This window comes from Bemisia tabaci, unplaced genomic scaffold (assembly GCF_918797505.1).
Source record: "Bemisia tabaci unplaced genomic scaffold, PGI_BMITA_v3".
Taxonomy (NCBI): domain Eukaryota; kingdom Metazoa; phylum Arthropoda; class Insecta; order Hemiptera; family Aleyrodidae; genus Bemisia; species Bemisia tabaci.
Genome location: NW_027311764.1, coordinates 102642 through 115240, shown reverse-complemented (window position 1 = coordinate 115240; position 12599 = coordinate 102642). Strand labels below are relative to the sequence as shown.

At 34.6% G+C, this 12599-nt stretch overlaps 1 protein-coding gene across 10 annotated transcripts in view; it reads right to left on the bottom strand.

The window, feature by feature from the left end:
* Positions 1 to 12599, bottom strand: part of LOC109042420 (found in neurons) — a 58210-nt gene that overhangs the window by 9170 nt on the left and 36441 nt on the right. For 3 of the 10 annotated variants that reach the window (XM_072305882.1, XM_072305887.1, XM_072305881.1), the window contains exons 4-8: positions 12313 to 12466; positions 10275 to 10313; positions 7740 to 7959; positions 5137 to 5175; positions 2339 to 2380 (exon numbers count right to left, since the gene is read on the bottom strand). In XM_072305882.1, coding sequence (XP_072161983.1) covers positions 2339 to 2380; positions 5137 to 5175; positions 7740 to 7959; positions 10275 to 10313; positions 12313 to 12466 — 494 coding nt within the window. Of the gene's footprint in view, positions 1 to 2338; positions 2381 to 5136; positions 5176 to 7739; positions 7972 to 10274; positions 10314 to 12312; positions 12467 to 12599 lie in introns of all 10 variants that reach the window. The other 7 variants (XM_072305886.1, XM_072305885.1, XM_072305884.1 and 4 more) reach the window with 7 other exon arrangements.

Genomic DNA, 12599 nt, shown 5'->3' with positions numbered 1-12599 from the left:
CCTCCTACTGTTGATAAGACTTCTGTGTTGCCTTACAGGCTCCCAAATTTTGCGTGCAAAAATAAAACCTGCCTTCCTGACTTAAACAACTTCAAACAAAATGCCATTGTTGCTTGTTTCTAAAAACTGTTGCGAGGGCTGCTTCCAGACAAAACACGTTTATAACTTTGCCAAACAGCCTAGATGTTACAATCGGGAACTAATATTTCTGACACATTCATAGAAGGGACCACCTGTGCAGGGAATCTATGGGCACGTATGTTTTTTTTTCTTCTTTTAAAAATAAGCCAGAGATAATAGTTCCTCATTGTAAAATGTAGTCCAAACGCATTGCATGATACCCATATCCCTGTTCTTTTCTTGCGTGTTTCATGATTGAGGATTCAAATGATGATTTCCTAAAGCCGAAGTCAGGGGCTATCATTTGATGACAAAACGTGACACCACAAAATAGAACACAGACGAACATCAAACAGCAAGAACTTGAGCCCTAGAAGAGTGAGGATGTTTGTTGAGACTCACAAGAGGATTTATGGAACAAGTTAACATTTTTATGAGAATTTACATTCCAGTGGACAGGGGGCTGAGCAACATCAGAAAAGCTTGAGATTCGTAGAGGACAATCAGACTGACACTGACAACATTTGAAACAACTTTTATATTGAACAACCCTGGTGTATAGATAGTACTTTCATTCTGAATGAAGATGACTTAATGGCAGACTATAATTTCCCACCAGAAATGAAACTATTTTTAAAAAAATGTTAACTTTACAAAAGACAAATAAAAACATTTTCTGTGGAGGATAAAAGAAAATTAAAAAATTGAAAAACCAAGAAAACAGAAAACAATCGAAAACAGAGGAGAAGGAAGAAGAAGAAGAATCAGAGAAAAAAAGGTACAAGTGAAACGTAAACAATTGACACAAACGATAAAAATAAAGAGTAATGATTATAGTAATGAGAAACTGAGTCAGAAGACAAAACAAGTAAAAATTAGCAATGGAATAAGAAAGGTTGCCAGTGCACGTGTTAATTTGGATTTAAATTTAAATTATTGGTACATTTTTCAAGTATTTTAGAAGAGGCTCTTCAAGCATGATGTGGCTCTTAGTGTTCTGGATATTTTACAAACAGTATAGGAAAGCACACATACTACAGCTATAGCTCTAGCATGGTAAAAAAATTGTCTCTAGTGACAGAAGATAATAAAGACTGACTTTGCTGCTCTGATTACTCTTACTTCATCAAGTAAGACATACACAAACCTTCAGGAAGTTCTGGATCTTAGGGTTTTGCTCAGTGTTCCGCCTTCCCTAGGCGCCATGCATCCAAAAAATTGAGCTTTGGTGCCTAGAAACTGGGGGGGGGGGGGAGCCTTGGCCATCATGACGGCTAAAATAATTGATTTACCTGAACGATTTTTTTAAAACTTGCAATTGATGGTGCTTTTAACGCACTGTACGCAACGTGGTCTTGCTACCCGAAAATGAGAAGATTCAAGAACTGGACAAAGACATGGAGCAAAGCAGTTTATCATTTGCAAAAAGTTAATTTTGCTCCTGAAATTGAAGATGGCTCCTAAAAATTGGGCTTACCAGCCAAGATGACTCCTAAAATTTTAAGAGAAAGGCCGAACACTGATTATGCTTGATGTGAGGGTGTAGCAGCAGGAGTTTCTCAAGTGAGAAGTACTATGAATATTTTTAAAATCACGCAAAAACTTTGACTGCAGAGTGTGCTGTCCTCCCAATAATATGAGGTCTGTTAGATAAGAAACCGGATTTTAGTGATAACTAGCCCATCATGCGTCCAAATGAGGTTTTTTGGACTTTCTTGATAGCTTTCCTATGAGCTTCTTTTTTGAAAAATATGATCTTAAAAGATTACTTCAACTCCAAGCATATCTGTCTTTTAGACACAACATGCCTACAAGGGAATATTGTTAAGACAAAACACCATTACATTAGATAGTCTACTAAGTTTAAGGGCAATGATCTTAACTTATTACACACTTTGATTACAAACGTACGTCTAAAATTCAGAGCGAACAGTATCAGAGGACAAGCATCGCAACGAACATGTACCTTTTGACTGGTTAGGAAAAGTTAAAGTGCTGTACATTTTACTATCAGACTTTAAATATGTGGGCTAAGTAAAGGTTTGCTTCAAATTTTTTTGGTTTTGTTAGCTTTTACGGTCAATTTTAAACAAATTGATAACAAAGGAAATTCTACTGCATGAGGCGTGACTGGCAACCCTAGAAGAGAAATAAAAGAGACTGATCTATTGTTAGCATGCCTGGCATTATGAACGGCAATGATGCGGTTAGTACTGACCTCTGTAGGCCTTTGTTAATGGCTAGCATGGTCTTGCCAGTGCTAAAACAAAATACAGAAAAAACCATAAGAAAAGGCACAAAATCGAATGGAGGCTCAAACAGTTTTCATTGAGCCACCTTCAAAGAAAAAAGGAAGAAGAACAGAAAAGGAAAAAAAAATTGAAAACCAAAATTAACACAAAACGTTCATGTGTTAATAAAAAAATCATGTTGAAATTGGAGAAATCATAAAAAATTTGATAAGTAAGTAAATAAAACAAAGAAAATAAATCGGTCAATTTCCCCAAAAATTCAAACCTACCATGACAGTAACTGACATAATAGGTATGTGTATTCTAGTGGAAGTAGAAACTGGTGAGATAAGCATGTAATCAATATTGTATTTAGACGTTACAAAATATGGAGCATTGAAAAAATCGGAGAATTTCCAATTAAAACAGCACAAAATAATGGAAACGGACATTTGATGAGGTGGCAATCTCTCATAAAATATTGGTAAACATTTCCGCAGAGACCATAATTTCTTGTACACTCTTTTCCCTGCATAATTTGATGGGACATCATACAGCATCTGGGTAGTTTTTAACAGTAACTGTTAAGTGTGGCTTGCAAGTTTAAAGAAAGCGCACAGCCAAAAAAAAAAAAAAAAAATCAATTCATTGCAAACTAATTTACGGACAAATTTAGTGGGCATATTTCTTTTTTTTCTCTTTTCTTTGGATGATGTATAAAAAGTTCAGGTGATTCTTTTAAGTTTTGTTTCCACAGTTGCAAACCCATTACTTCAGGTCTTCATCACCGAAGTTACCCGAAAATCTAACCAGTTACCCGAGTAACTGTAAATGCAGTAATGATGAAGTCTGCAGAAAACTTCAAACTTCATCGCCAAAGAGGGTTTGACAGTGCACATGAGATTCCTGTGTATTTTGACCGTTTCTGAGATATTAAAAATTCAGGTTTTCAATCAATTTTTCCTTCTTCATTAAATGGATGAGTGAAATTCAACTGCGCTCAGCTCAGAGCAAAAAGATTCCCTCAGAAGTAAGATAAAGTAAACTACTGAGGCTAATCACAACACTGAAGAGTGTCAACAGACATTAGTGCAGAGCGAAACTATTAATTTGTTTTTTATTATGAAAACAAAAATTTGTGAAATTCATTTCTTTACTTTACTTTACAATTTCAATAAGTGAGATTTCCAGAAGATCCAAGAAATTCGATAAAAAATTTCAAGTGTGATAAATTTGAAACTTAAGCTGAACTTAAAGCTGCTAATTTTAGAAATATTGATTAATATTCTAGATGTCATATATAAAGATAGAGATTACTAATATTCTGAAAAGAATAGTTCAGCGGGTTTGGAAAATATATTTAAGAAAAAAAGAGAGCAAACGTAGAAAATACGTTACAGAAGGAAGGAGAGTGATCAAAAGATTAAGAAGCAAATTTTCTAGAAGGGGACTGGTGTCATAGTGGACCACTAGACAAGGTGCACATTAAAAAATTACGATACATACTTTCTCATCAAAATTCCATTTACAGCACGATTTGCGCAACAAAAATTAATGAAAATAACTTCTAACCGAGATTTATACTTTTAACAATGCATAAATTCAAACTTCCTGCTCATAAAAAACCATGATCTACTTGAGTTAAATAGCATACTAATCATTACTACAACCAATTCTGCAGTGTGAAAACATATCAATCTCAATCTCACGGCTTCACCTCAGCTGTTGCACATGATTTATACTTTAAACGACACAGGGTGAGAAAAGAACGCTGCCAACACCGTGGTTGTGTAGGATTTGATTCGAGTGAACTCGGGGTTTTCCTGTGAGCGGAATATTCAATTTTTCCCTAGCGAAAGCTAAGTAAAAATGTTAATATCTTGGTTTGGAGTTGATTGCAGTAAATTTTGATGCGCGAATCGTGTTCTAAGAGAAATTTTGAAGAGAAGATGTATCAGAATGCTTAAATTTGTACCTTGTCTATAGGTCCATTACAATTTCTCGTAGAAATAGACCAACAGCTTTTACGCAGGCATCTCATACAAAGGTACTGGAGAAAAAATGTAAACTCCCTGAATCAGTCGACCAGCAACTACTGTACTTGATACGAGGTCTTTGGGTGATCAATAGTCAAAAATTGATTAGTTGAGCTCAACTTGAACTTTTAAAAAAGTTAATGGAATAAGCTTACAACCTTCTGCAAACCAATTTTGGATTTTGTTCATAGTTATCTCGAAACTGACTCAGTTTTTTTCTGGGTATAGCCTGTGCATAAAAATAGGTCAATCATTCACCCCCTCCCCCTTTCATGCGGTAGGTGGAGACCTGTTAATATCGAGGCATCAACATCTAAGCCATCAACATGGTATTCAAAATAGCTAATATAGCAATCTCCACTCAATTGATTTCACTGTGATAGCATTTTTACAATGATAATTTAATTCCATTTTTGGGACTGAAATAAAGGAGTAATTATTTTCCAGAAAATTTGCTTCTGTCTCTGTCCAGAATGCTGTAAAGAAAAATTAAGAATTGTAAGTCAAGACCGCTTACACTCCCTGAGCTGTTGACATTATTTTAGAATGAGAAAGAACATATGAGGTGATGAATTTTTGATGTTCTCACAATAAAGCACAGTAGAAAAAGGATGACAGTTAAAAAGTTAAAACAAGGGAAGGACTCAACTTTTGGAGTCAGTTGGGCTTATGGTTGGGGGGGGGGGGGAGGGGCTGATGGAAAGATGAAGGGGAGTAAAACACCATGCAGATAAACAAAGGAAACGTACCCAGTTTTTGCTTCCGACCACAGAGGCAATCCATAAGGGCTGCTAAGTCAAAAGGCAAGGCCACTCAGTTAGATAAGACATCATGCAGTTTTAGAAGTTTTAAAAAATGTGAGAGTGGAAAATTGCGACCTTATTCTTGACAAAACATGAGGGCCAATCTTCAGGAGAATATTAAAAACTTTAACTCAGAAATTAATTCAGAATTGAAAATTTCAGTGTCCAGGCTCAAGCTTAAGAAAAATCCAAAGGGCACTGATTGGAGATTTTAATTTGCAGATAACTGCTCTCCAATTCTCATGAATTGCCACTCTTTTGAGTATGTTTACCTTGGCGATTTATGAAAAGAACTCATTGGACCACTAATGTTATTCTTACATTTAAGGATGTTGGCCGGAATAAGGTCGCTTTTTCTCGTACACATTTCAATTTTGACTGCAATAAAATGATTCTGCTCAAAGTGTTAGTTGATCTATTTTGGTCTATAACTAGCCACAGAAGAGTGACTTTAGGAAGAGGCGAATAGCCAAGAGGTTGAGAGCAAACAGAGATTTTCCAGTTGAGCCAAACAAGAGTGTTAGATGCAGGTCCATTACTTTAATTACTGAGGTTATTTGGGCACTTTAAAACTGTCGAGCCATTCTTGAAAAGAGCTCCTGTTTTGGGTTGACCCTTACTTTATATTACAAAGTAATAGGTCCTACAGATTCTATCTCAATAAATCTTTGATACAATTAAAAAGGCCGTGAATGGATAACTCTCTCTAGTATGCTTTCTAAGAGCGACTAAAACTCCAAGTATGCCGTTTATGAGGACAAAATTTCTTCAAAAATCTCTCAAATACAAAATTTGTTGTCGACTGTTCAACTGTAAATCGGTTTGTGAGGAAACTTCCATGTTCATTTATTTAACTTCTTTTTAAAGGTTAAAATACTATTCAAGGTCAGAGATGCAATCATGGAAGGGGTGTAAAGACTCGCTTTGGGACTTCGGTAACCCCAAAATGAACTAACATTCCAATTGTGAGAAACACTCAGCGATTCGGAACTTTTTACACATGAAAGTTCAAAATCAAAGGATCTCATTCAGGAATACAGGACTCAAGAAGACAGGAGCTTATGTTTGAGTAGAATCATTTAATTGGATAGCCAATAAGGATTAGTTAAAGACAGTAATTTGGGTCGGCTTAAGCTAGAAACAGTCTATAAAGAACAGTATGTGTTTCTTAAAAACTTCTATTTTTAAGAAAAACAGAGCTGTGTGAGCTCACACAGCACAATTTTTCCACACATTCAATTCATTTCCAGAAGTTTGTATTTCTGGAAAAATGGGTCTATCTCGAACAAAAGATTCCAATTTAGTTGACTCTTTATGGAAAAAAGAATGTTAAGTGTATCAATTCTAGATTCAATTTCTAGATGAAATATTTGTACAGTTGGCTACATCTCTTGGGAGTAACAGACTCTTCTAGCCCATCGGAGAAATCCTTGAAATTTCATTAGAGCATAAATTCAGAATTGAGAATTTTGAAATTTAGGGTGTCATCTTACAAGCTAACTTCATATGGGTTCTTGGATTAGCTGGCATGATTAGTAAAGCACAATGAACGAGACAAATAGTTTCACTTCATCCCCTGAGACACTAAATGAGTTATGTCAGGTCATACAAATGCTAACATATCAAACCTAGTTCACGAACTATCATTCTTGTAACACAACCAAGAATCATATTAGCACCACTGCCCTGGACACCACTATAGCATTTGCAATTCCTTCTCTATAAAACTAAAATTCTTCAGTATGTAGCTATGGATATGCACTGAGGAATTTTTCTCAAACACAGACTAAAGTAACGTCAAAACGCACAAATGAAGGTGATGTATTATGGTTGTTTCAGCATGACGTTGAATTCTGACAAGAAAAGGAGCATGAAATGCAAGAGGATGAACAGGTCTTAGTGCAAAAAAACTCTATAGAAACCCTTAACTAGATAAAGAGGGGGAATGATTAGTGTGGTGTTCAAATAAAACAATTATCCTCCTCCTCTCTCGAAAAGGGGTTAAAATTGAAAGTTGATTTTCTTCACTCATAAATAAGTCTACTCATCAATGCCATGGTATCATAGTTGAGAGGAGGCCATAATTGTCACTTAGAGTTAGAATCATTGGAATATCTAAGATGCTGGCGATCATGCTTCTGTCGTCAGACTCAAATAAACTTTTTTTTTTTTTTACCAATATTTGTTGTTGTTGATGCAAGAGAGGAGTTCAAAATTACGAGCATGAAAAATTCTACTTTTCCTTTCATGAATTAAGTTTGGAACTTTTCTTCCAGTGCCCGATGTTGAAATTTCAAAAGACACTTAAATCCTAGTTCGATTACCAATGATAAAATGGATTTGGGTCACAATTAACGGGAACACAACTGATGCCAAGATTCATTCTGGTTTCCTAGAAGTTTCTTAGGAAAAGGAGAGGTTGTCCAGATTTATTTTTGATAAGGCCATTGTAAATGTAAGTAATGATAGTTTGACCAAGGTACTTGAGGCCTTGGTCAAACTAGCATTGCTTACATAAAAGGGAAGGGGAGAAAGTGTAAGAATTTTACCTGAATCGTCCAGTTGGATGATGGATGGGTCCACCAAACCTTCTGGCAGCTTGGGGCGCCAGGTAAGCAGTCAGAGGTGTAAGTGCCTTATTGCTACTGCTGGGATTGTTGGCAAATTTCACGGTGATTGGTTCTGTGCAGTTCTTCGGGGTGGTACCATTCAACTCCTGAATGGCTCGCTCAGCTTCAATTCTTTGGTCGAACCTTATGAATCCGACACCTTTAGATAAACCTGAAATAAATAAGCAAATATTATCCAAATTTTGGACATTATCCAGCTTAACTGGAAACGGCGCAACACCTTTCCCAGGGGGCTGAATAAGATAATCACTTCATAGAAAAACGATAAATAATAAATGTGTTTCTTAGTCAGAAATTAATTAAGGTAATTAATATTTGCACAGTACTTTTATTTATCACCTATTGGGGGTGAATGAAGTATCCATGGTAGGTGATGCTTGGTGTTTAACATTAAGGTGGTTCTTCAGAGCTTTCAAGAGCTATTCAAAAGTCTATTAATCAATTGATAATTTCTAAATTTTATTCGTGAGAGTTTCTGGGCATACCATGGCACTGTAGTACGTTAGATAATAATGAAGAATCTTGGATTCAGAAACACTTTGAGAGAATTTCAAAAGTACAATCACAGTGAATATCGGAGATCGAAAGGCAGATGGAATTGCGAAATTCACTTGGACCGTTCTTGTGGAGTTATTTCAAAATGCTTCTTGGCCAAATTTTGTGCACAAATACATGACGCACTACAGCTTGATGCGGTGCACGGAAATTCTAAAGATATGTTCTAAAATCTAGAAATTATTGACTGATCGATTCACTATTGAATCACTCTCCAGAGTGCTAAAGGACTACCCTAAAATCACATGAGATTGCTTCATGATACTATGATTTCTGTTAACAGTATGTTTTTTTCAATTGTATCGTCCACTAAAAAGTTTAGGAATAAATTATGATACCACAGAGGAGAAGTGATAGGGTTGCCCCAGAAGTTTTCTTCTGGAAAGCATTTCAAATATATTTCAATATATTTTTGAAAACATTAGGTGCAAAAATAAAATCAAAATTAAAAAAAACTGAGTAATGCTACACAATTTACAGGCACGGCTATTGAAAAACAATAGGGTGTAAGTGATGGAAACTACTAAATATTATTGAGAAATATGAGGAAATAATTATCAGATTCAAATTTAAATCTGCATGTGAATGAGATATTTTAACAAATTTTACTTTAAAAAAAAATGCACCTTCACCAAATGCAAAATAATTAAAAACTAAAGATTAAGCTCCATGAAGAAACTTGTTATGATAACGATGTAAGAGGATAATGATGAAATGGCTAGCCTGTGAATATATAAAAGGAAGACAAATAAAGACTATAGTCAAACGAGAGTAAGAAAATTCATCAAAGCTACTAAGAAGAGGTAGGAACGGAATCTGAGCTAATCATCTGTGAAAAATTTTGTTTGTGGAAGAAACTTGCGGAATTACAGAGACAGCCAATGAAAGAAAATTGCTAAAAAAAAACAAAGACAAACTAGATGACAATGAATACAAAAAATATTAAACTACATAAAGATCTTGGGAAATGATTTTTAGTCTTTCATGATACCTTTCATTGAAAATTAATGTCATTTTATACAAAATGTTGAAATATTTTTTGTTTTCAGGGACTATTATGCCTAACATTTACTAAAATTCGAGAGAAAAGAAACTTTGTGGCACTATTTTTTTTAGAAGTACCTTCTGTTAAAAAATAGACAGAGGAAAAACTATTTGTATCAAAATAAAGACAGAAAGTTGATACATACAACAAAATCCCAAGGTTTTTCAGTTTGAAATTGATTTTAGAGGACACATGAATTAAGTCTTCAAACCACAGTAGCCAAGATTAATACTGGGAGATATTGCAAGAGAAAAGAAAAATACGTCCATGAAAGAGTGATAGAATAAAGAGAAATTAAAAATGTAAATTTACATTTATGATCATGTAGAAGATAGTAAAAAGGAAGAAGTACTAGAAAGAATAGTTACGATAATACATTAAAAATTAACAAGACTCCCAAACAGAGAAAAGGCAATAATACACATAAAAGACAACTCCTCTATCAGAAGGTGAGAACGATTTTCACAAAGCAATTATTTTTGAATATTAATAAGAGCTTCAAAAATAAAGGCGGTAGAGAGGGCTACGTTTGTTTTACTTTATTTCCATTTGACATAAAAATCCCTCGGTGCTCAGTATCATGCTGGAAAAATCAATTGCTCATATAGGTATCTGAAAATGCATAGAGGAGTGATTCAAAATTGAATATGTCTAATGTAGACAACTGATTGATACCGATCGAATTTGAAGTAAAATGGTTCAATTTTGATTTGTATTTAAGTTGAGGATAAGTTCCATCAATAACGAACATGAGAATGAAAAAAGAAAAACAATACTACTGTTAAACTGCAAAATTAAGCAGACAGTACTGAAAGCAAACAACACAAAGAAGGTGTAATATTAACTCCACCTACATGGCATATTATCTCCTGCAGCACCGACAAACTGGCGTACTGTGGACAGAAAAGAATTCCAACATCACATTTGAACCAGCACCAAGTTAGATTGACGTATTTAAAGTTGAGGTGGTGGCCACACCACACTGGAGCAGCCTTTCATTTTCATGAATTTAGGCTAAAATAAAACTTGAGTAAAACTAAATGAGACAAATTGTGGTTCATTGTCGATGGACCACAGGACAAGGTGCAAATTTAAGCGATATGGTAAATATCTTCTCAACAAAAGTTAATGCAGAACTCGATTTGTACAGTAAAAATTACTGACAGTCACTTCCACTAAAGGTATTAACGTTTTTCGATGCACAGATTCAAAGTTTCCACTCATAAAAAAACCATGATCTACTTGGTTGAATTATACAGTATATGTTACAGGGAATGTATGCAGTCTAAAAATATGACACCCTCCAAATCGACGCTTTGGCTAAGCTGTTACAAGATGTTCATACTTTGAACAACACAGGATGGGGAAGGAACTTTCTTAACATTGCTTATTGAACAGCCTACCAAAATCATTGTGGTGCACAATTTGATTCAAGTAGACTATGGTTTTTCTTGTGAGCAGGAAATTCCAATTTTTCGTAACCACTGCTAAATAAGAACAATTATATCTTGGTTGAGAGTTTATTTCAGTAATTTATACTGCACAAATCGTGATCGATGTTAAACTTTGAAAAGGAAGCTTGTATCAATATGCTTAAATTTGCACCTTGTCCAGTAGTCTATTGATGATAAAAAAGGGAACACATTGCAACTTCTTAGACACAAATTGGAGGTTTATTGAGGGCTTCAAAACATTCTCTGATAGATCTCTTTCCCTGTGGATGAGAAGATATGAATTATCTATTGAATAATATACTTGGCTAACCCTACGTTGGTAAATCAGGCCCCTCAGAGGTGTTGTGCTAAAGACTCCTGGCCACACATTTGAAAGCTGTTAGTTATTTCCCCACCTTCATGACCTCTCCATGTTCAAATCTTTGAACATAGTTACATCAAAAGTGTGGAAAAATAAAAAATAAAATATGAAAACATAAAAACAAATTAACAGTTCATAGACTTTCCATCGCCAAAGAGTCCAAAGAGTAAACAAACGCACATTGAAGAATGTAGAGACTGCTGCAAAACAATGCCCAGTTTCCGTTAAAGTTTGTATGAGTAAGTATGTTCATTTACACATAGAAATAAATCAAATAGGTTACCTAATGCTTATAACCCAAACATGAAAAAAACAAACCAACAAAACTTGTAAAACTTTTTTCCACTGGTTGTGAGCCCTAAAACTTGTTTCTTGCAGTTTTATAAATTAGCCAACACCGTAGTAATTCAAGGGAATGCATGCAAACATAAATTATCATGAAGTTGTGTATAAGTCTTTTAAATGAGAGTGGTACAAGAAACTATAAACTGACAACAAACAACTAATGATAAATAGCAAGGTTCTGAATTTTAAAATAATCAACCACTCTTTGAGGTACATTTTGACTTCGATAAGATAAAAGATAACTTGATAATTTGTAATTGATTAATTAGCATAACTGATTTGCAATGGTTCAAACTAAAACAATAGAATATAACTTTAGGTTCAAAATTGGCGTGAATTAATTTTGTCAATTCATTACAATTTTGCCATTAACGAGTTATAAATCAATTGTTGACTCATTACACACGAGAAATTTTGATTGCAAGAAACACCTAGCCGCATTTTATGAATACAACTAGGTTATGAGTCTCTTTACATAAGAACCATTAAATGTGATTTAAAATTAAGCCATTGCCACTGAATTAATCCATACAAAAACAGTTTTGCTTAAACAGAGGGATAATATGTAAAAAGTAAAACGCTTTTATTCAGTAGGGTAATGAATGATTCTCTTTTTGTTCATTTGATTTTGGCCTTGCTATTTGCAATCATACTTAACAAAAGTTGTTGTTGGCTTCTTTGAAAAGGAGAAATGTAGCAATTTTGAAAAATATGCATGAGTAGTGTTTTTACCTGTCATATTATCACAGAGAATTCTAGAGGTGATGATGCGTCCATATGGGCTGAAGAGATTTTCAAGATCTTGTTGCGCCATATTTTTTGGAAGCCCACTAACATATAGATTTGCACCTTTTATTGCTTCACTACTTGGTCTTGCATAGGAGACCTGCACAAAAATGAGAAACACGAATAGAATTTACACTTCATAGAATAACATTAGCAAACGAAGATAAACGCTTACTTTGTGAATTAGACTTAAACGATGCCAATCTCTCTTATTTTATTTACCATCTTTAGGA